The 25,477-nt window shown below is 35.8% G+C and overlaps 1 protein-coding gene across 6 annotated transcripts in view; it reads left to right on the top strand.

Annotated features, from left to right (window-relative positions):
* Positions 1–25,477, top strand: part of DMD (dystrophin) — a 2,089,750-nt gene that overhangs the window by 1,759,993 nt on the left and 304,280 nt on the right. For all 6 annotated transcript variants that reach the window (XM_079122792.1, XM_079122788.1, XM_079122791.1 and 3 more), the window contains one exon: positions 3,880–4,026. In XM_079122792.1, coding sequence (XP_078978918.1) covers positions 3,880–4,026 — 147 coding nt within the window. The remainder of the gene's footprint in view (positions 1–3,879; positions 4,027–25,477) is intronic.

Below are 25,477 nucleotides of genomic sequence, written 5' to 3' on the forward strand. Positions count from 1 at the left end.
TAGTAGTAGAAATCTATAATAGATGCTATCTCTTCCAACTCATTTAGGACCCATACTTCAACAGTTAATAGAAAAAGTCAATTAAATGAGGGAATTGTAAAAAATATAGCTTAAAACTTTAATCTAAAATCATCACCAATTTTTTAATGTTGTGTGAAGACTTTTTCTTTGAGTGCAGATTCACTAATTGTATTCTCTATAAGTCACACTTACACTTACTTACTTTTATGTCCTGTTCTAGTTTCTTTAACTAGAAAAAACCCTTCAGAAAAGATGAGAAGCATTCTGAATACAGATTCCTTCTAAATTTTTAGGGTTGTTTTCCTAATCTTTTACATTGTTTTCATCCATATCTACTTAATATTCATTTTCTTTTAGAAGCAGGTTCCCAGAGTATTTAATAGAACTTGTTTTCCAAGAAATAACAACTTTTTTTCTCTTCAGATGACTCGCTCTTTGATTTTGGCAATCTTTAATTAAATTAGTAATTGTCACACTAACTTTAGGTAAAAGAAAGTTTTGAGAGCACACATCTAATTGACAGTTATATACACAACTGACACCTAATGAGAGGAGGAGGGTCATGCGTATGACCATGATTGTCAGTATGCCAATCACCTCAAATATTTTTTTATTTTGAGACTGTGTTTCAAAGAATAAATGAAAACTGGTGAGTTATAGTTTAGATCACTTTAGAGAACATCAATTTTTACTACTACATGGAAGGAAGAATAAAGAAAAGAAGAAGCCACATGATCCCAATAACATTGTAGAGGAGCGGGGAAGAAATATTTTAAAAAGAAAAGAAAAGAAAGGGGCTGGGACTACAGCTTAGTGGTACAATGCTTGTCTAGCATGGGCAAGGTCCTTGTTTCAATCTCCAGTACTGCAAAAAAAAGAAAGAAAAGAAAGGGGAAGGGAGAATTTTATAAGTAACTATGAATATAGGAACTTAAATTTTTTAATCCATCTCATCCTCCAAAACATTGATGCAGCATTAAAAACTGTCCAGGAGGGCTGTGGTTGTAGCTCAGTGGTAGAGCACTTGCCTAGTACATGTGAGGTACTGGGTTCAATCCTCAGCACCACATATAAATAAATAAGTAAAATAAAGGTATTGTGTCCATCTACAACTGAAAAAATATTTTTAAAATACTGCCCAGAATTTTGAAAGAGAAAGTGAAAATCAAAATATTTTAATAAGAGACATTTAAACGTGTACATTATGTACATTATGTAAGCTAAAGGGAGCTGAACTCTGATATGAATTATCTGGAATGAATATTCAACTTAATGACTGATCCCCTCTCTGGGGAACAAAGAGCTCACCTGCAGTATTGACAGTTTCTGCCCACTATCCTGCCATCTCCACAGTGGTTCCTGTTTACAGTTCTGCCTCACATGATATTTATGTGTGGTTGCTAGAAATGCATGTTATTTTCCAGAAGAAAATGGTTGCATTTTGTAATCATCATCCTTGTCCAGGTTCCCCATTAACATTTAAGAAATCTGTTTTCTAACCTTTCTATTACACAAAACAAAATGATTATGGATTATTTCGTTTTAGAGATTTGAATTCATATATATGGATTTTAATCACCTTTTTCCATGGACACTTAATTCTGATTTTTTAATCCACATATTTATTCATAAGGAAATGGAATAATATTTACTATCAACCCCTATTAAACATTTATCATTTCAGACTGATCCCTGTGGCATTACTGATGTGTTGATTAAAGATGAATACATAACATGAAGTTTTTGCACATATACGGTCAGAAGGGGCTCTTTTTATTTTTTATTAATATGTAACTGGCATACCATAAAATTCACCCTTTTGAAGTGTTCAATTCAGTGGTGTTTAGCATATTCACAAGGTTGTATCATTAATATGAGAATATTTTCATCACCACCAAAAGAAATTCCCAATTTTTTTAGTCATAGATGGACACAATGCCTTTATTTTATTTATTTTTGTGTGGTGCTGAAGATCAAACCCAGTGCCTCACATGTGCTAGGCAAGCACTCTACTACTGAACCCCAACCCCACCCCAAGAAATCCCCAATTTTGATATAATGTTTTAAATAAGCACATTTAGCCAGATGCAGTGGTGCATGCCTGTAATCCTAGTGACTCAGGAGGCTGAGGCAGGAAGATAACAAGTTCAAGGTCAACCTCATCAATTTAGTGAGGCTGTAAGCAACTTAGTTAGACCGTCTCAAAATTTAAAAACTAAAATGGCTGAGGGTGTAGCTTGGTGATAAAGCACCCCTGGGTTCAGAGTGGTTGTCACAATGTCTTTTGTCTGAGAACCATGCAAGAGTCATATAGTCCATACAACAACACATTTTAGTGACAAGGTATTAAGGTTGATCTGAGAGGATGCCATTCCTAGTTTGAATGTGTGTCTGGCTTGCATTTAGAGTGGGAGGGAATATAAGGGTTATAGAAGAGGTCAGTGTAAACAATGGGTTTACCAACACAGTAAACCAGTCAGAGAAACAATACCTGCCCATATCAAGCAAGCGAAAACAGCACGTATAGTCAAGTAAATGATGTTGTCCTTGTGCAGACATTACATTACACAAACTGTTCTAAGTGAAGGAATCTGTCCCTTAGAAATTGCTCATTGGAACATTTGGACATCATGCATCATGTTAAAGATCTATAAATGCCATTTCGATAGGGTAGATATGATGCATGATAATATCTTCCCCATATCTGCATAGGGTTCTTCTGCTCAACAGATTGTCATGATGCATTGCATAAGAGACTCCTGCTCTAGTGCTTCAGAGACAGCTGAGAAGTCCCATGGGAGCCTTCAGAAGTCATTGCTACAAGGACTAAAATACCAGGAGAGCAGAAAGTCATTCCTAGTTCTTGACAAAATACCAGCGTCTCTAAATGAAACTATTTATTATGTGGTTGGTGTGAAATATGAGTGCAATACTATATGATCAAGTGTATCTTTTTATTGTAAAAAATAAGAATCCATTTCTGGTTGAAATCAGTAGAATTTAGAATCTAGCAGCACTATATTTTTTCCTGTTACTTTGCCAGTCCAGAATTTCTTTGAACAGGTATATGATATAGTAGTTAAGAATATGCACTCTGGAGGCAGGCAAACCTGCACAGTTATCCTAGCTTACTCAGTTTTTACATATGGGACCTTGGTGGCATCTAACATCTGCAAGTCTATTTTCTCATGTGTAAAATAAGAATTCTCCAATTACCAGCCTCATATGTTTCTTTTGTAGGAATAAAATTAGTCTACCTGTGGATAGAACTCACCATAGAATTAGGCACCTAGGAAGTGCTCAATAAATATTAGTTATCATTATATATCCATTAACAAATGTCCATTGTTATAATACTGACACCATAGAGTGTCTTAGTCTATTTGGGATGCTATAATAAAAATTACATAAACTGGGTGATTATAAACAACAGACACTTATTTCTCACATTTCTGGAGGTTGTGAAGTCCTAGACCAAGGCACTGACAGATTTGATGTCTGGTAAGGACCAGTTACTCATGGATATCACCTTCTCCTGCATCCTCATATGGTTAAAGGAGCTATATAGCTCTCTGAGGTCTCTTTTATAAGGGTACTAACCCCAAAACCACCTCCCCCAAAGTTCCACATCCTAATACAATTGCCTTAGGAGTTGGGATTTTGTTTTTATGGTTACTGATTTTTAGGATTACAACATATAATTCGGGGGGCAAGCCACACATTCAGGTCATAGCACAGAATGAACATCACTGACACTGCACCCCAAATACAGTAAGATATTTTATATTTCCCAGACGTCTGTGTTTCTTTACCTTAAATATTCTCATCTTCCAATTTGCTTTTTACTATTTTACACAGGCACTTCGAGGAGAAATTGCCCCTCTAAAAGAGAATGTAAGCCACGTCAATGACCTTGCTCGCCAGCTTACCACATTGGGCATTCAGCTCTCACCATATAACCTCAGCACTCTGGAAGACCTGAACACCAGATGGAAGCTTCTACAGGTAGGTACATTATAAGCATTGTTGCTCCTCATTACAATAAAATAAAAAATAGCTAAAACTTGCTTAAAAGGAACAATGAATGTAACTTATTTGATGTTCACAATAATGCTTCGTGAGGATGATAGTTTATATTATTTGGTATGTTCCTGTGTAAATATTTTCAAACTATTATTAATTTTGGAAATGGCTTAAAGTTGGATTTCCACGTGTCTTGTAATAAATATGAAAGATAGTGCTGAATCATGATGGAAGAATTGAATTGCTAACAGTTCCTTTGTACTACTATTGCTTGGATTCTTAAAACATCTTTTCCTTTAGAATCCTAATTTAAACAAAAGTTAGTAGTGAGATATGTTCTAAAATTGTTTGAAGAAAGAGCATCCAGTCACAAACCCACACATGGAAGTTTTTCATAAGTTTGCCAAATGAAAACAGGGAATAGAAATATTCTCAAGGTCACACTTCCTAGCTGTGGGACCTTAGACAATTTACTTAACATTTCTGTGCCTCATCCTTTCATTTGAAAAAATTGGAAAATAAAATTCTCTATACTATCAGTTTACTATTAGAATGAATAACTCACAAAAATATAAAGTGCTTGGAACAAAACCTACTGCATAGTAACCATTCTGTAAATTGTAGCTCTTGGTGTTATTACAATTAAGATTCTTATACTACAAAAGTTTAGGAATCTGATGTTTTAGTTGGGTGACCTTGAGGTCATTTAACCTCTCTGTCATCTCCAACACAGTTACTGTAATACTGAATGAGCTAATTCACATAGAGTTCTTTGTATAGTATTTGGTTCATAGAAAGAATTCAGAAAATGCAGTGGAGGTTTCTCTGTACTCCCTATATGCACAACATGGTTATACCTCCAAACTACAAAACTGGTTTAATCATAGACTTAGAGAATCATTTTCTGTCCTTTTTCAATTTCACAGGATGCAGATAGTGTGCTCCTGAGGACAGAGAGAAAACTGAGTTTAAAAATATTTGCTGTCAAAGTTTTAATAAGAAAAAATAACAAACCAGATTACTTTCCTATTGACGGTCCATTTAGGAGTGTGATTGAAAGTTCTGTTAAAGAATTGCTAGATCTTTAATAAAAACAAGCTCCAAATTCAAGACCTCTTGGGATCTTACATAATTTAATTCTTGTTTTGATGGATAGTCTTGAAATATTTGTATGATAGATTGTTATAAGTGGCATTGACTAAAGCCAGGCAATATAGTTAAGTGATTATATGCCATTCTCTGTCTGCTCCATAGTAGTTGAGCACTATTAAAATCCTATCAGTTTCATGGGACTGAAAGTATAGTTCAGTGGTAGAGCACCTTCCTTGCACATGTAAGTCACTGGGTTTGATCCTCAGCACTGCAAAATAAATAAATAAATAAATAAATAAATAAAGGTATTGTGTCCATCTACAACTAAAAAGAATTTTATCAGTTTTCATTTTAAGCATAAATAAGGAAAGTAATAAGTGTCCAAAGAAAACCAATGGCTACATTAATTTCATTCAAGTGATCTTGAATTATATTTTAAAATTTCTTTTAGAGAGCTGAATGCCACATTTGCTTTTGGAATGTGGTACAAGATTTGTGACAGTTGCATGTAAATTTACAAATGAGGTCAAAAGATTATAACTAATAGGAAATGTTCTTTTAAAAATCAATGCTAAGAGATCCATTCCAGTGGCACTACTTATTTAGATGCAATATGTGAGAAAATATTCATAGCTGAATTTTTATCCATTCTTTGAAATGAATAGGATTTGGCCATAAGTACAGGGAAGAACATGTGAGAAGATGGTATGATGGAGTAAAAAAAAGCATTGAATGTTAGGAGGCCTAACTTCAAACGTAAGCTCAGTCATTACTTGACCATGTTATCCTAGAAAAGCCTGTTACTCTCCCACCTTCAGTCTCCTCACTTTTAAAATGAGATAATTCATTGGTCTAAGGTTACATTTGGTTCAGTTCTATGCTTCTATATCTGGATATCTAGGGGAGATGCACATATGACAAAATTTAGTTTAGAACCAATGAAGATGTTTCTTTTACTCAAAATACAGATAATTGTTGGAATTATCTTTCACTCTTTAAATTTTTAACCCTTTACCAAGCCCATATATATATTATTTCAACTAGTTTGTGGTATATACTCTTATTGTAGCAAATTTCACATTTCCATCTTTGAACATGGTCTTAAGGATGTGCTTTAAAAGTATTTATAGCAGAAAGCTGATAAGTCTGAGGTTTTGGTTTGCACTGAGTCAAGTTGATTCCATTCTTTGACCATAATTGTAATCTAAATGTCAGTCCTTGTTCAGAAAGGGAACAAGGCAAAGAAATGATGTTTACATCAACTTTGTTCCTATTACTGGAAGAGCAGCTCATAGTCCTGTTGAGAACATTTTGCATTTAGAAGAATGTAAGTAAATAAAGCATTACCCTGCTTCTTTGGCGGGAAGCACAAGTCCATCATCACCATGACATCATATTTGTATAAAAATAATTTAGTCCCTTACTATGCTATGTCAGTTGGCTAAAATCATGTTAAAAACCAAGAATGAATTCATAGTTCCCTCTGATAAGACAAAGAAAAATGGAAAATTAGAGAGTAGGAGTAGCGGAAGGCAGATTTCAACAAAAGAAAATTCAAAAAAAGGCCAGACACACAGGTACATACCTGTAATTGCTACTATTTAGGAGACAAAGGCAGGAGGATCACAATGTCAAGGTCAGCCTGGGCAAATTAGCAAGACCCGTCTCAAAAAATAAAAAAGATCTGGGGATGTAGCTCAGTGACAGAGCACCCCTGGGTTCAATCCCCATTACCACAAGGAAAACAAAACAAACGAACCAGAAAGATTCTTAAATTTGGGCAAAATAGTATAAAACAAGGAATAGAGTCACATGCTCTCAGATTTTGTCTTTCTTGATATCAAAATATCCTGGGTTTAATAACATGATACCTTAATTTTGATTTTTAAAGAAAGCCACACTGGTATTTTAGCTATATATAAAATGGGTGAAAGTGGTGGAAATAGATTAGCAACTATAGGTGCATTCATCAGTAGAGTAAGACACAGTCCCAAATAACCCATATATAGAAATAGAATAGAGCATACAGAGAGTTCCATTTTGAGTCCACATATGAAAGTACAAGAGACATTAGTTTGCCTGTTTGAAACTTTCTGTGGTAATTAAATCCTATTTTCTCCCTCAGAGTGCTCATTCGTACCAATGTCACTACTTGACCATTTAACAGTGTGTTTATGCTATAGGAAACCATCATTTCTTTTTTTTAAATTTTTAAATTTGTTCTTTTTAGTTATACATGACAGTAGAATGTATTTTGACATATCATACATACATGGAGAATAACTTCCCATTCTTATGGTTGTACATGATGTGGATTTTCACTGGTCATGTATTCATATAAGAACATAGGAAAGTGATGTCTGATTCATTCTACTGTCTTTCCTATTCCCATCTCCACTCCCTTCCCTTCATTCCCTTTGTCTAATCCAATGAACTTCTATTCTTCCCCTCCCTGCCTTCCCCTGTTGTGGATAGGCATCCGAATATCAGAGACAACATTTGGCCTTTGGTTTTTTTGGGATTAACTGGTTTCACTTAGCATAATATTCTCCAGCTCCATCCATTTACTTGGGAAATGCCATAATTTTATTCTTTGTTAAGGCTGAGTAATATTTCATTATGTATATGTACCACATTTTACTTATTCATTCATCTGTTGAAGGGCACCTAGTTGGTTCCATAGTTTAGCTATTGTGAATTGAGCTGCTATAAACATTGATGTAGCTGCATCACTATAGTATGTTGATTTTAAGTCCTTTGGATATATGCTGAGGAGTGGGATAACTGGGTCAAATGGTGGTTCCATTCCAAGTTTTCTGAGGAATCTCCATATTGCTTTCCAGAGTGGTTGTACCAATTTGCAGTCCCACCAGCAATGTAAGAGTGAATCTTTTTCCCCACATCCTTGCCAACATTATTGTTACTTGTATTCTTGAAAATTGCCATTCTGACTGGAGTAAGATGAAATCTCTGTATAGTTTTAATGGTCATTTCTATAATTGCTAGAGATGTTGAACATTTTTTCATATATTTGTTGATTGATGGTGTTTCTTCTGTGAAGTGTCTGTTCAGTTCCTTAGCTTATTTATTGATTGGGTCATTTGTTTTTTTGGTGTTAAGAAAACATCATTTCTTACAGTCACAAAGAGTTCCCATCTACTCTCTCATTTAATCCTTACAACTTGATATATTGTGATTATATTTATATTTTATGATTACTCACTTCTATAAGTAAGGAAACTAAGACTTAGAAACATTAAGTGACACAATCACATAGCTTGTGTCAATCAGGATCTGAATCAGGTCTTCTCAACTACCCTTTTTGTTTCCTCCTTTTAAAGTTCTATTAAGTTTGGACTTAATAAAGTCAAGATTTAAAGCTATTTTGGCAACACAGTATAAAGTACTTCATTTTTTTCATACTTAAATGATTCTCAGGTATATTAACTTTAAGATCTTCCTTTTAACAAACCAATGTATTAATGAGCCCAGTTCATTGTCCCCCTAAAAATCACAGTTGTAGTGTCAAATATAAAATTTTAAAGCATTATATTTCTCATTGCCTTATAGCTCAGAAATTGTACCAAAACCAACCAAAAGTGATTTTAATGAATTAGCTCTTAAAGCAGAAGCAAAGCTAATATTTGATCAAGTGGAAGTGAATATCAAAACCAAATTAGAATAAAGTTAAAATGAGAAACCCTTTAAATTGTGAGGCAGTGTACACATGTTGAGTGGTATGGTCATGTTCTTTATTCACCAGCACAAATAGTAGTGTTTCTCTGCCCTCGGGAGTAATCCCACAGACAGCAACAGAAGCTACAAATAATTTTAGCACAAGGAGTGCTTTATTGACTGAAGGGAACTTATGGAATGTAAACTCTTGGGAAAAAGAATAATATGAAGGCATTTCGAGGTATGAAGTTGTTTTTAAATATGTTAAAGAACAGTATCATGAATTATGTATGGTTTTTAAAGGTTTCCTAAGAATCTTTCAAAGTCATACAGACATGGTTATACTCCAACTGCACAGCACTGTGGTAACTTTCTGTTACAGGGATCCAGACCCACGTATTCTGCCTGTTCTATGCCTTCTTTCATTGTTGCCTTCTTCTTTCATTCAGTTGGCATAGAATGAGCATCTACTGTGTAGCAAGCCAACAAAGTGATCATTCTATTTGGTCCAAGGACAAATTGATCAAACCTCCCTTTACTACTTATGCCATCTTAAGAAAACTTTATAGATGGGTTTTCTTTTATTGCTTACTACCTTCTCTCCCTTTCTCCAGATTATAAACAAAAACTATACATACTACTATAACATTGAAAGTACAAAAGCAATACCTCTTCAGATCTCTGGTTTATAATGTCTTCAATAATTCCTCACTGGGAATTGTGTCTGTATAGTCAAATTGGCAAGATTTGTGAGAGAATGTGGTGTCATAGTTCTGACCAATAGGAATATTAGCATGGCTTCATTTTTTAGAAGAAACTAAACTAAAGTATTTTATTTTCTAAAAATTAATAATTCTAACTCAGAAAAGCTTTTGTTCTTCACTTTGGTGAGATAGGTTTTTATAAACAGGTCTTCTATCTATGTGTAGGTGAGTTTATCTTTATCATCATTGAGCATAGGATCTGAACCTTTAAATATGTTGACAGATTTTGATCATTTTTCTCACACCCTTCTTTTTTCTAATGATTCTATACTATTGCTTTGTGTTATGAAGTCCCTTCTAGGCAGGGGGCCTAGGTAAGTTGTACCATCTACTCCTGCAAATAATGTGAACCTATTACTACCTGAAGGCAAGGAGAGGACATCCAAGCATCCTTTACTTCAGATTTGTTAAGGGTTGGTTCTACTGATGTCTTCCTAGCATATTCTTTTTTTACTTTTTTCTTCAACAAGGGATATCTAAAATTCTTCTGCTTTTGGTTAGACCATAGAACTTAGTGTGAAGCCATTCTCCAACAAAATATATTTTCCTACATCAGTGGTTCTCACATTATAGTGAGCACCATGATCACCTGGAATTTGTATTAAAACACAGATTGCCAGGTCCCATCTGCAAAGTTTTTGATTAATTAGGTCTGGGGTAATGCCTGAGATACTTCATTTCTAGCAAATTCCCATGTGAGGCTGATACTGCCCATCTAGGGACCATACTTTGAGAAGCATTGACCTATATTAAGTACTTGTCAGGTAGTTAGAATTTAAAGAATTGAAAAAGCACATGATTTCTGCCAAATACCTTCAGGGGCTTAAACTCTAACTGAGAAAACTAAGTATAATATTATGCATAAAGCTCTATTATAGAGGAGAGTTATAGTGCTACAGAAGCATGCAGACCCAGGCACTTAAATTTTCTTCGAGGCAGAAAGAGGAGGGTAAAGGTAAACTTGGAGAATGCAAGGAAACTTTTATTAGTTTCCTAGTAACAAACTTGACTACTATATGTATTTTTATTTGGTATATTTAAAAATTACCTGGAACTGTGCTGACCAATATGGTAGCCACATACAATTACTGATCCCTTGAATATGTCCAGTCCAAATTGAGATGAGTTTAAGTGTAATACATACATCTATATGCATATATATATGTTTTCAAAGACAGTATAAAATATAAATATCCGATTAATATGTTTGCATTGGTTACGTGTTACTTTTTTCCTTTTTGTATATTTGGTTAGGGAAAATATGTCATTATTATAAATTTCACTCATTTTAATGATTATTCAAACCTGGGTGTTCTTCTTGAAAATGAAGTGAGCCTGTCACTTCAACTAAAACAACTGATGGGTTTGTCCCTTTGCTTTTTGAATGTGCCTACTAGAACATTTAAAGTTATGTACATAGCTTTCACTATATTTATATTGAATAGCAGCAATCTAGAACATAGTTCTTTTTTTTTTTGTCCTTGATTAGATTTGTCTTACATTTCTTTTTTTTTAATTTATTTTTATTGTAAAAAAATGGGATACATCTTATTTCTCTAGAACATAGTTCTTAAAACCTATGATGGCTAAGAATCACCTGCAGATATTGATAAAACACCCTCAGGATTCATTTGGTATTGGGTGAGGCCTATGATCATGCATTTATATCAAACTCCCAGAAGATGCTGTTATTCTATAACCACATATAGAAATTCCTTCCCATATCATAGGGTTTTATAGAAAGGTACAAAAATAGATTTTTGCATCAAGTATTTTCAGTAGCTTGAATACAAAATTGTCTTACCCATATACCACTATTTTTTATAAGTAAAGCAGTAATATTACTAAACTTACACAAATTTTTGTCAACTGGTCATTTTTCTCAGCAGTTACTAAGTAGTTCTTCTATCATGTGGAGATCCTGCAGTTTAGGGAATACCAAGAAGGGATCCATCTGATTTAAAAAATTAGAAGCCATTCCTGCTCTCCAAAATATTGCAGTAACCTGTAGGGAAAACAATTCTTAACACATTTTAAACTCTAGGTTGCTCTTACTAAAAGATTTCAACTCTAACATCTAGCCCAATGTGCCCACAGGCAGGAATCGTTAGAACATGGAAGGTAAATGAAATGAAAAGAAGAAAGAAGAATGTGTTTGTTCTTGAAAAGGTTAGGTCACAGAAGGATTTGTTGATATTAGGAATAGAATGACCCGTGAAAGAAGGACAATTAAGTTCTAGGAAAACATGTTTTGAGTAAGGAGCAAACAATCATTTATGCTTAACCTTGACTCTGTTTTCTGGGAAAAAAAAAGAAAAAAGTGAACAAGGCCCTCTAAAGAATTGAAAAAGGGGGATGTCAATCTACATGCTCAGGATAGTTACACCCCTGGGAACACACTAATGTCAAAGTGCACTGCCAAGAATGTTTGGTTTCCAGTGTTTCTACCATTACATTTACTTTATTCAAGAGGAATGATAACTGAAATTGCCCAGGTAACCTTGAAGGTAACATGGACCAGATGTTCCAAAGTCTGTCCTCTTCATCCTGAAAGAAGAACAGTCTCATTTCCAAGGGCATTTTTTATTTTTTTAAAAAAGGCCTCAGGATGTGTAGGACGATAGGGAGACAAGTGAATGATGTAGGGAGTGTGACAAAATAGAAATTATATGCCGTACAACATGGGAATGAAAGCATCAGGATTCAAAAGAGATATTTAGAAGTTGAAGAGAATGAAAGGCATATTATTTTTTCAGACACTTTAGCAAGCGAACCCAAATCATTATGAAATATTAGTTGTTATTTGCTTGATTTTTATATGCTATCTAGTTTCTAATATTTTTTGGTCAGGAATTGTTTTTCTAATTCTGAAGTTATTATGGTAATCCATATAAGCATTTTATTATTTTTGAAATGGAAAGTATCCCTATTAGATGTGTTTAAACAGCAAATTTACTTATTGCTGTGTGTTTATTTGTTCCCCATAACTCTAATTTCTTCCAAGTTCTGAGTATTTAAAATTGCCATAATGCTCATGTTTTCTTGTCCTCCCGTATTTTGCAACTGATGTTTGCCCTTGCCTCCAATTTCTCACTGCTTTTTTCTTCATTCTTCTAAGTGTGCTTCTCTCTCCAGTCTGACCTCTCCTGCCCTGGAGTTTGACCCCGCCCACTCTTTCCTCTACATTTGTTTGCCTGGCTTGTTTTCTTCATTGCTTTTCCCACTGTCCTGCTGCGTGTGAAACACTCCGCCAGCAGCTGCTCACAGTTCCCATGCTACGTCATGCCCAGCATTCAAAGAGCTCCTGTTCTCACATTTCCACCAGCAAGACGCCCCCTCTCCTCCTCACTGCACATTCCTCCAGAAAGTAGAAAAGAACCCCCTTTCAGGCCATATGAAAAGCTCCATGTCAGAGCCAACTCTGGTTAGGAGGATGGATGCAAGCTTACAAAATTACAGAAATGCTATTTTTAAAAGATAAATACCACAAACTGAATTTCAAAAGCATCCAGAGTTTATCCTGATACTTCTTTACTTTTCTAAGTTCTGTGATGCCCTTAAAATAATTATCACTATGCTGTAAGTTTTCCCATCACTTAATATATTAGTTAATTTAATATGGTAGATATGTGAGTGGAAATACAATATATTAGAAGGTGATTATTATGTTAGAAATACAGCACTTACACACATTATTTTATTTAGCCAACGCATTTGTGCAATATGGATTTTGAGAAGAATTGATTTTAGCAAGCAGCCCACATGATTAAGATTAGCAATGAGCACTTGTCTAGCACTTACTCCATGCCACTCAGTTTTCTGAGCACTTTGACAAACACTAATGCTTATAAGCTTCACAATAGCCCTGTGAGGTGGATACTATCTTTATCCATGTTTTACAGAAGAGAAGAATGAGGAACCACAGGATTTGGTGACTTTTTTGAGGTCATATACCTGGTAGATGAGAAAGCCAGGATTTGAACTCAGGCAGTCTGGGTGGTAAATCCATCAGAACCACTAACTATGTACTGTCACCCCTCTGATATAAAATAGGATTGACATAACAGCATTTCTTTTTAATTTACAATCCAGCTGTTTAAACAAAAAGAAAAGCTTTGCCCTCATATTTATTGATTTGTCAGGAATCACCTGGTTCCATGAGTTGAGGAAATGAATATTTAATATAGGATGATTACATGAATCTCACATCACAATCTCAGGAACAGCCTGCTTAACCCAGAGCCTGAATCATTCACAGATTAAAAACTAGAACCACCTTCTGTAGAACAGAAATATTCCTTCATTCAGTCATTGATTCAATGATTTTTTTTTCTGGTATATCTCTCATTCTCTCTCTCTCTCTCTCTCTCTCTCTCTCTCTCTCTCTCTCTCTCTCTCTATATATATATATATATATATATATATATATATATATAGTTGTAGGTGGACACAATACCATTTATTTATTTTTATGTGGTGCTGAGGATTGAACCCAGGGCCTCACACATTCTAGGTGAGCATGCTACCACTGAGCCACAACCCCAGCCCTGGTATCTATTCTTTACCAAAGTCTGTGTATAAGAATACAGTAATTTTAAAAAGCCTCTCTGGAGGGTTATAGTTTCTTAAGAAGACAGACATTAATTTTTTAAAAATCTCTCACATAATAATTACACAATGCAGTAAGTGTTGTGAAAGAAAATGCAGGGTACGACCAAAGCATGAGGGTGTGTGTGTGTGTGTGTGTGTGTGTGTGTGTGTGTGTGTGTGTGTGTTGGGGGGACATGAGTGTGTGTTTTGAATGAGACTGAGAGGCAGGAATGGGTGATCATAGAGTGGTCTTCAAACCAAAACCAGAAAGGTTTTGGTTAACTGAGTGACTTTTCCATGCATCTGTAACTTTTATTTTAAATGGCCTGAAGCTTGGGACCAACAAAATAAACAAAGTAGTAAAAATCCAGTATGTAAATTTAATAACAAGAGATCATTTGAAGTAATGGACTGCAGAATTAACGTATAATTAAGTCACATCTAAGGAAGATTTCCTTTAGTTATTACAGACAGTATTCTGTGTGCTTTCTTCAAGACATTTTTTAAAATCTATGCTATGTATTTGTTGACTTTATTTATTGAAAGTCTATGGCCCCCATCTGAATGTTGGCTCCAGGAGGGCAGAGGCCCTTAATACTATATCTACTGACACTTAGCAGTGTCTTTTATATAGTGGGAATTCAATAAATATTTCATGAATGGACAAATGCATGAAACTAAGTAAAAATATTATTGAACATGATAAAAATAAGCAGAAAGTTCTATCATATAGGGAAAAATTATAATTGCTGAAGAAATAGTGCTCATGTCTAGACATGTGGATTTATAAGGTTAAATAACAATTTAATAATTTTCAAAAAGCCCCAAAAATTTTTCCAAGAAAACATAAATGATCAAAAATTAAATATTTATCCTTTAATCTATGGTGAGTATGATTCACCTATGTCCTAGGCCTTTATCAAGAATTAATGAAGACTGGTGTTGGGGTTCAGTGGCTAAGTAACCCCTGGGTTCAATCCCCTGGACAAAAAAATAATTAATGATGCATGTGCTCAGAAAAACATAGAATATATTTTGCTACCTTTGGAAGAACATGAGATTGCATAGCCTCCCCTCCACTTTTTATAACAGCATCCTGAAGTATAATTGACATTATATACTTAAAATGTATAGTTTGATAATTCAAAATATGATGCAACCTAGAAACCATCACCATTACCACCTTCAAAATAGTCTATGTGTATCTATTACCCTGAAGTTTCCTTGTGCCCTTAGTAATACCTCCTTCCTGTCCTGAGGCAACCACTATTGTTTTCTATTGCTATAAATGATTTTGCATTTTCTAGTTTTACATGAATGGGATACACAGTGTATATTTTGGGTTTTTTTCAGTCATCATAATTATCCTAAGACTCATTCAGAGTCTTGCCTATATCAATAATTTATCCCTTTTTGTTGCTGAGTTGCATTCTATTGTATAGATATACCCTTGTTTCTTTATCTGTTTACTTTTTTTTTTTTTTTTTGACAGTACTGGAGATTGAACCCAAGGCCTTACACACCAAACTACATTCCCAGTTCTTATAATTTACTTTGTTAATTTTGAGACAGGTTCTCACCAAGTTTTCTAGGGTGGCCTTGAACTTGCAGTCCTCCTTCCTTCCTGAGTAGCTAGGATTACAGGCATGTGCCACTGTACCTGAATATTCATACTCTTTAGTGAACTTTTAGGTTGTTTTCAGTTTAGGGCTATTACAATTAATACTACTATAAAAAAAAAAAAAGAGGAACCAGGAATCCCCAAAACATATCCCTGTCTCACGATGACCCACATCCTGACTTGAAAGTGTGTCTGCTTTTTCCTAAATAATTCTCTGTGCCTCTGACTGGCCTGTGTTGAAATTACCAAAAAAATTTTTTTTAATTTTTAAAAAGACTTCAATGATCATTCCTGTTCCAGTCTTTTTACTGACATACACTTTCATTTATTTTGGGCAAATGCCTAAAAGAGGAACAGCTAGATAATATATGGCAGGTATGTGTTCAATTTATTAAGAAACTGCCAGGGGCTGGGTTGTGGCTCGATGGTAGAGTGGTTGCCTGGCACGTGTGAGGCACTGGGTTTGATTCTCAGCACCACATAAAAACAAATAAATAAAATAAAGATAATGTGTTAATCTACAACTACAGAATTTTTAAAAAGAAACTGCCAAACTCTTTTGTAAAGCAGTTGTAGCATATAACATTCTCGCAAATACTGCGTGTAAGTTTCAGTTCCTCCGCACCCTCCCCCAAATTTAATATGGTCAGTCATTTTAATTTTAGCCATTTCAATAGGTTTGTATTGAGATATTGTGGTTTAAATTTGCATTTCCCTAATGACTAATAATGTGGCCACTTCAACTTTCTTATTATTTTGTTGCTGTGATATTACGCTTTTCATACTTTTAAACTGTTTCTTGTTCCCGGCTTCCCCCACCATCTGTCAATCTGCGTTCCCCGGCCTCTCACGTTAGAGGAATCTCCAGCTTACATTGCTGTAATCTTCCTGCCTCCCACGTTACGTCCTAATATGTCATTGGTCCATCAGTCAGTCTGTAAGAATTCTCCTCCGAGATTGGTTCCTCTCAGCCCACGAAATTCCTATGTCTGAGAGAAACCTTGCGCCATGTTTCTCTTTTTCTTTCTTCCCCTTCCCCCATGCAGACATGAATTGTCTGAGCAAAATAAAGGTTCCTTGTGTGAGACCTGTAAAAAAAAAAAAAAAAAACTGTTTCTTTATAGTTAATGTGCATTTCTTTTTTTTTAGCTGTAGAAAGACACAATATTTTCATTTATTTATTTTTAAATTATTTATTTGAGTTACAGTTGCAGCCCCAATGTGCATTTCTTGTAACATGTAATTAGATCTTGCTTTTTTAAAACCTAATGCTACTATTTTAATTAGAGCTATTTAGATGGTTTATATGTAATGTTTTTATCAATATGGTTAGAAATAAATCTGTCTTTCATTAACCTCTTTGTTTTATCTTTGTCCCATCTGTTCTTTGATTGCTTGTGTCTTTTTTCTACTTTCTTTAAAATTGATCAAGTATTTTCTGAGTCCATTTTATCTCTTATGTGATATATTAGCTGTACCTCTTTGTTTTGATATTTTAGTGGTTGCTTTAAGGTTTATAGTACACCTATTTAACTGGTCACAGCGTAACTTCAGGTAACATTAGACCTCTTTATATATGTATTATTTCCACTTCTCTCCTTCTAAATTATGTGCTATTGTTTGATCCTTAAATATCCTGCCTAATTATTTCCCACTGTTGAGGCAAGATCCCACTGTGTTTCCACGTTGATAGGTGGGAAATAGATATCCCTCCCTGCCCATATGGGTGCTTAATACTTTTAGCTCTAATCTTTTTTTTTTTTGGTACCAGGAATGGAACCCAGGGATGCTTTCCCACTGAGTCACATGCCCAGCCCTTTTCTTATATTTTATCTATAAACAGGGTCTTGCAATGTTACTCAGGGTCTCACTAAGTTGCTGAGGCTGGTTTTGAATTCAAAATCCTCCTGCCTCGGTCTCCTGAGCTACTGGGATTACAGCCATGTGCCGCCATGGCCAGCAGTTCTAATCTTTTGTTGTGGTTCTTTTCCAGCTTCTAGTAATTTCCTTGGCTGAACACTTGATGGGGAACCTCTACAGATATTTATGTCTCTCTCTGCAGCTCTCTACTCTCCTATTCTATGAATTCTTCATTGCCTTACTCTTTCCAGACTCTTGGTTCTATCTCTTCAACTCATAGAATCTGCCAGAATCCTCCTGGGTTTTCTTCCCTGTGCTCTGACCTGGAAACTATCTCATGATAGTAAGATAGTACAATCCTAGGATTTACCTCATGTTTCTCATCTCTCAGGGATCACTATCTTTCCTTATTTATGTCTAATACCTTATAATACATATATATAGGAGAGGAACACACACACACACATTCTCCATGTTTTGGTTATTTCAGGACAAAGGGTAAATGTGGTCCTTATTACTGCCTCTAGTTTGGTAACAGAGGTCCTAAAACAGCATTTAAAGCACTGTTATTTTTTTTTTCATCTGGAAATGATGCACAAGGAATGCTGGGGGGAAACAGGTAATTAGCTAATAATGTACAAAACTGCAGACAGAGAGTCTGATAGTCACTTACCAATATTGCACATACTTTATTTTTCTTTCACAATAACAGTGATTGACTCACTCTGATTTCATCATACATTTTGCCTAGTTGCATTTATGACCTTGCCTTCGCAATCAAGTGGGATAAGCCTCAAGCCTTAGTATAAATCTGAAACTCTGGTCAGGGCCTAAGGCCAAGGCTATAGAGCAAATTGCCCCAAGTGTAAATTAGTAAATAGTTCAGCTGCTAAGTCTACTTTTGAAACAACTGAATTCATCAGTGGATTTCATTGCTTTAAAAATATTCATTTGGAGTTTTTGAATATTTTCATATTATTAGCATTATACTCCAGCAATCATTCCTTGAAGGTTCTATTTAATTAATTTTAACACCATATATTACTACTGTGCATGTTTTATTTTAGGAAAGATGGCTTATTACCACCCATCAATTCAGAGAATTTTAGCTCCAACAGTCCAGAAATCCAACTCTTAACTTTATGAAGACACCATATGATATGTCATAGTTCACACACCTAGTTAATAGTGGAACCAGAACTAAGAACATGCTCTCTATTCTTTTTACATGCCTTTTATTTTTATTCTTTAAAAGGGCATTCATCATTCCAAATGTTCTATATTGTAAGACATTTTTTTAAATGGAATTACTTATCCACATCCCACTTATCTTGCAAGGTCCATGTGAAACAATGAGAAAAGGTCTGTGAAAGTACATCAGAAACTATTAAATGCTATTAAAATGTTAGGCTTATTATTAGAACTACAGTTCATCTCTATGAAACCTTTCTAAACTTTCTCATTTTTTTGAACTTGAATATGAAGCATCTTTTCTAATATATTTGTTTGTTCTTTATAAGAATTTAATCCTTTCTGCCCTGCCAGGTTATAAAAATAAGGACTCTCTTTTTTTTTTTCTACAATCAATGGATATTTTCTAGTATACACCTTGAGGGTTCCCACTAGGTGTTGAGTAAAACTGAGCCAAATTTTTTTCTAGACGTATGAAGAAAGAAAGAAACTTTCTGATCTTCAAAAAGAAAAGGTATTTTCAAAAGTTATTTATGGTGTCTCTTGGTATTCTCTATATTTAAAATAAAAATGCTTTAATTTGTCTTAGGTTCAACTTATGTATCATACCTACCTCCCTTTGTTAAACCCAAACAGACTTTCCAGGTGCAGTGGTGCACACCTGTGATCCCAGCAACTCTAGATGCAGAGGCAGGAGGATCACAAGTTTGAGGCCAACCTGGGCAACTTAGTGATAGATACCCTGTCTCCAAATACAATTTTATAAAGGGCTGGGACATAGCTCAGTGGTAAAATACCCCTGGGTTCAATCCCCGGTATAACCTCCCACCCAAAAAAACTGAACAGACTTTCAGATTGATATAATACTTTCTATCTACAGCTGCATGTACTGGCAGAAAAAAAGAAAAATGAGAGCATAGTCATGAACTTCAAATCCACATACACATATGTGTGCACATACACTTTTAGCATTCCTATCCTCTGAATTATGACTTATGTTTCTTTATTATCTCAGTTTGCCTTGGTCCTTCAAAATATTAACCACTGTTTCCATTGATAAATATTTACTGAACTACTTCTCATTGTGCTTTCTTTTCATAATACAGAAAACGCAAGTGTAGGGTGGGTTACTATATGTGGCACTTAGGAAATATCAAAGTATTTTGAATTGCTTCCAATAAATAAGAATTCCCAATTCAGAGACCCAGATTTCCCATTATTTAAATTTTAGGGGCAATAGTCACCCATGGAGCTACAACTATTATGGCTGTACCAGTCTTAGGAATTCTAATGTTAGTCTCTTCAAATTAAATCCTTCATTGATCACAAATCAACATATTTTGGTATCATACATAGAATTATCCTTTCAGAATTTCCTGTTATGAATGTTACCTGTTTTCTGTCTGTTGAGTATACTGTTAAACCCACTCTTCTGAGTGGTGGCCCCTTGGCTACTCCACGAATTAGATGCTAATCTTGGTCACGAAGCTTCCTTTCCAGCATTTTCTGCTTCTACACCTTGTGGAAAAGTTCCGTAAGTTGTCCTCTGTTAGGCCTCAAAGAAGTATTGTTGAACCCCTGAGGTGTGGGAGGGACAGTACTGTTTCCCTTTCCCCAAATCGGCATGTGTACACCCTTCTTCCTCACTGGAGAGACCAGGCTTATAAGAAGGTACCCTCTTCCATGTGACCATGTACATCTATGTAGGCCCCAGCCCAAGGGAATGAATCATGATGATCCTGAGCTATTTCATGGTGGTCTGATGGTCTCAGTGTCACATAAAAAATGGGACACAGGCATTTTATGCAATCTCAGGCAATAAACAACAAGGGGTAGTTGGCTAAAAGAGTTTCTGAGATAGATTTTCCTCATCTAGGAAGCTAAATAGACCTTGTTCTCTGTTTACTATACCTAGTTCTTCTTTATACCTGGGAAACTGGAGTTCTGAGATGAGATCAGGTTCCCCACTTAGCCAATTTCCTCTGGGATCTTGTCTCCCAAATTCTGAAGAATAAAATCCGCGAACAATCACAGAAGGGAAGAGTTAACGGAGCAGGATTTATTTAAGTGAGAAGAGATAGAACTCCCGCCATGCGGGAGGGGTCCTGATAGCAGAAAAACGCATTTTGGTGTACTAGCTTAGGAGTTTACATATGGTTCTGGGCAGAGCATGGAGCAAAATCTATGTAAAATAGATATTGAAAAGGCATCCTGGCTACCATCCTGGTTCACACTTCCATTCTCCTTACTGTAACTTCCATTTGGGTTCATCTCCACCTTCCACCTCTGGTACAAAGGAGTTGGCTGGAGGTATTCCCCCAGGTGAGCCTCAAGGTCTTTTACATTTGAAATAGGCCTTGATGGTGTTTACTAATATGTCTACCAGTTAGCCTTCAGGTGCGGTTGAATGGGGCCCATTACCCTGACTGCCTGGTCATTTTACTATCTATTCTATGTTATCCTCATTTTCCTGGAATATTCTTCCTCCAGATATTTATGTGACTAACTCTGTCATTGCCTTTAAATTTTACTCAAATTTCAACTTCTTAAAGAAAATTTCTTGAAAACTGACCACTCTATTGAAATGGCAACATGCCTCACTTCCCTCTTCCCAGCTATCTCAACCCATTCCTGAAAGCATAAATAACCAAAACAGGGATAGACCTCGATGGACCAGCAATGCTATATTATACATGGGAGGGGCACGTTTTCAGGAGAGAAAATGGCAACTGGTTACTAGAGGGATACAATTTTTATAGGGTTTAAGTGAGACTTGAATCATAGAAGAATGCATTGGTTGGGCAGTCAGGGGGAACAGTTGTGCAAGTTCAAAGCACAAGTCACTGGGAGCAGTTGTGAAAGTCCAAAGCCCATTGTTTCCCCAGGACTTCTTTCCCCAGGACTCATTGTCCTCCTTTCTCCCTAGGGTTTTTGTTTTCCATATCCTTCAATTCCTCCTTATTTTGTTCAGGCAGCTCTTCCCCCACCCCTGAAGTGTGTCTCCAGGTATTTGAACCTTTTATAGTTCTCTCCTACTCTGAATCTGGGCTGGTCCTGTATAACAAATTAAAGGCAGCAGACTTGATCCTGCAAGAAGTCCAAGGCTACCTTAGAAGAATTGTATGGTTTCTGTCTTCACCTCTTGGAATGCTTTCTCTGGAAGAAGTGACTTGCCATGTAAGAAAGTTTGACTACTCTAATGCTACTATGCTGTAAGGAGATCTAAGCTGGCCACATAGAGAAGCTTCAGAGAAAGACAGAAATGGCTAGACAGCCCCAAGCTGGGTCTGGATGTCCCCAGCCATCCCAAGTGAAGCACCAGATATATGAGTGGGGAAAAAAAATGTCTGGGACATTCATTTCAGTTAAACCTTCATATCACTCCAGCTCTATCTGCCATATGACTGCAAACGTGCAAAAACCCCAAGCAAGAAATACTCAATGGAGCACAGTCAACTCACAGACCCATGAGAAATAATGATAAACTTTTGTTTTTAGCTCCTAAGTTTTAGGGAGATATGCTAGGCAGCAAAAGGAACATCTGTCATATTTTCTTTTCCCTCTGTTTTTTTCCTTCCATACACTCATACTACAAAATTAACATCTTAAATGTGCTCTTTTTATTGTCTCTCACCATGAGAAAGTCAGCTTCATGAAGCCAAGGATGTTGTATGCTTTGTTCGCTGATGTGTTCAAAGCATCTAAGAACAGATCCTAGCATGATACATATTTGTTGAAGGGATGACTGGATGGACCACAACTTCATTAGTTATTTTGTGCTTGTGTTTTGAGTTCACTTAAGGATGGCAGAATAGAAAGGTGGAGAAAACCTGAGTCCTAATAATGTCATTATGCGTCTGAATTATAAAGTCTGAAGAAGCCTTGCCTCTGTACTCCTTGATTGTTTAAGACATTTTATGTTGGTTTTTGTATTACCTGTAGCACAATGGACCCATCTGGCACATGGTCTTTTAGATCAGGGCTTTTGGAAGCAGAGGATAAATCCAAGTAGTAGATATCACAGTATCTTCAAAAACACTCTTTCCCTTATCTTCTGAGGCTTTCCTTCTTGGTCACCCCATAATAGGTGTCTGGGGAGCCACCGATCTCTTATAAATGAGGGAACTTATAACCCCCAAAGTAATTACACCTTGATCTTTTATTAGTCCTCGTGAAATACACTGCCTTTTCCACTAATTGGCCACATTTATCTGAATTTTCAGTCTTAAGCTGGGATTCCTTCCACTCAAGCTACAACCACCACTGCATGACACAAAACAGTGTTAGCCAACAAACAAACAAAAATCAACATATTTAATTATAGTATCAATTATTAAAATAATTATATTAATTATATAAAACCTATGAAAGCAAGTAAGTCAATCAAGGCACTATCTGGTTAATGCTTTTATCTGCAAATCACTTTTTCCTGAAATCCAATTCAGTATCTTTTGTAGCTATATTATGCTAGAGACTCTCAACTTGGCAGCAGGGACAAGGATGTACCTGACACTAGCACCCTTCAAAGATGACTGATATATGAATTCTGTAAATGAAGTTCCAAATGGTAGAGAAAGAAATGGAAGTGTTTTCTAGAAAATGAAGGCCTAGAGGTCTGGGAAGATCTGCCGTAACCCAGAATATTTAGCAGTCTAAGATGACTGAAGTATGGACTGTATGATAGAGAAGGCACCAAAAGTAAAATAATATCTAAGAAAATGAAGTACATGTAATTAGGTGAGAAGGGAAATATTTGCTTCAGTTCTCCTTTTAACTCTTTGTATTTATCACTCATAAGGAAACTATCTCAGTTAAGATGATTTTTACCTTTTCAGCTTCTTTAGCCAAGTACATAAGAAATAGAAATTTTTAATGTAAAATATTCATTCAACCTGAAAGAACACTGAAGATTGGCAGACCATTTAAAATTAAATATTTTAAAGTTCTCAACTATTTCTATTTGGATGAGCAGAAATTGTTTTTCAAACTTCAAAAATATATATTTAGTTCTTCACAGACTAATTGCTCCTGCTTTCATGCCTGCTTCCTGAGAATCCACATGTTCATGTTCAGCAGGTAGGAATCTGGCCTTTGAGAATGCAACTATAAGAGTTAAGGAATGCATGATTACTCTTGTAATTACTTGAGAGGATTCTGAAATCCTGGTGGGGTTGACGGGGCCATCAGATAGCATGGGTCAAGAATGTACAAGAGGGTAGGAATTCAGACTGGAGCTGAAGTGGGAAGTTAGAGTAAACAGGCTCTGAATGTAAAAGATCAGGAATTCAAATTGACTTAAGTCAAGAAACCAACTTCTTAGAAATGTAAACCTCACTTAAGTCAAAGGCTCTTCAGAATAAGACTCTCTAATATACTTGCCAAGGCGAGAACTAGTATCTATTTACCTGAGGGGTCCTGGAACTGCAACCAGTTGAAACAGGGGATAACAAATGATGTGGGTGGTGTTTTGGTTAGAACACTTTCAATAGCCAACAGCAGAATGCATGACTTTAAGGGTCTTAAATTTGTTTTTACCTAACTTCTCTTGTCTTAGAAAATGCTAGGAGCACATGATTAAATTGCTAATTCCCAAGCTGCTTCATTGGTGAGTCTGATGCAGAGGTTTAGGAATCTGTGTTTGTAACATGAAAACCTTGATTGCCAGTAGGATCAGACAAGTTTGAAAATTTTTATCATTTTGTAAATAATAGAGACATTTGATAAGCTAACACAGTGGTTCCCAAACTTTAGCATGCAGCAGAACCCCCTGGAGGGCTTGTTAAACTACATACTGGTGGGTTCCTCCAAGAGTTTCTTATTTAGTGGGTCTGGAGCTGAATCTGAGATTCTTCATTTTTAGAAAGTTCCCTGGTGACATTCATGCTACTGTGGTCAGAAACCATACTTTGAGAACTGCTGTTCTAATATAAGCACAAATCCAAAGGCCATTAGATCTAAGACTGATTAATTCAATAGCTGAACTATGTCAGGACTCCAAGGTTAGCTTCTCTGGGAGTCTCTTGGTTTTCTTCTCATGATCCCAAAATGGCTTCTTACTGCACCAAGCTACATATCTTCAGAAAACAATAGCCAAGGCAGGAAAGAAGTAAGGGAAAAGTGCAAGGATAACTGCATTTGTGTGTGTGCACATGTGCAAAACTGTGCCTGTATGTTTGTGTGTGTTTGGAGAAGAAAACCTTTCTCATAAGTTTAGTAGATTTCCCGCTGGGGAACTAAGTCTCATTGACCCTATTTTGTGGGGGTGGGGGTGCGAGGGATTGATCCCAGGGCCTTGCACATGATAGGCAAGCACTTTACCACTAAGCCCACACTGAACCTCTTTAAACCAATCACTGACTACAAGTGACTATGATTGGTTCAGACCAGATTCTTATTCTCCCCCCCAGAGCTGGTTCAATATCTGCCTTAACTGAGCTTCTTTACCAAGGAAAAAGAAGTGAACAGCTATTAGGTAGTGAAATAGCTAGCTATACCACAAATATGTTCTGATACTAGTATCATTATAGAAAGGTTCAGAGTTGAAAATATTAATACAAATGCTAGTAAAGAATATATTATATGGCCTTTGTCATCACTATTTGCAACTGAATAACACACTCATGAAGATTCTGGCCAAGTA

This window comes from Sciurus vulgaris (assembly GCF_902686455.1).
Source record: "Sciurus vulgaris genome assembly, chromosome: X".
Lineage (NCBI taxonomy): Eukaryota > Metazoa > Chordata > Mammalia > Rodentia > Sciuridae > Sciurus > Sciurus vulgaris.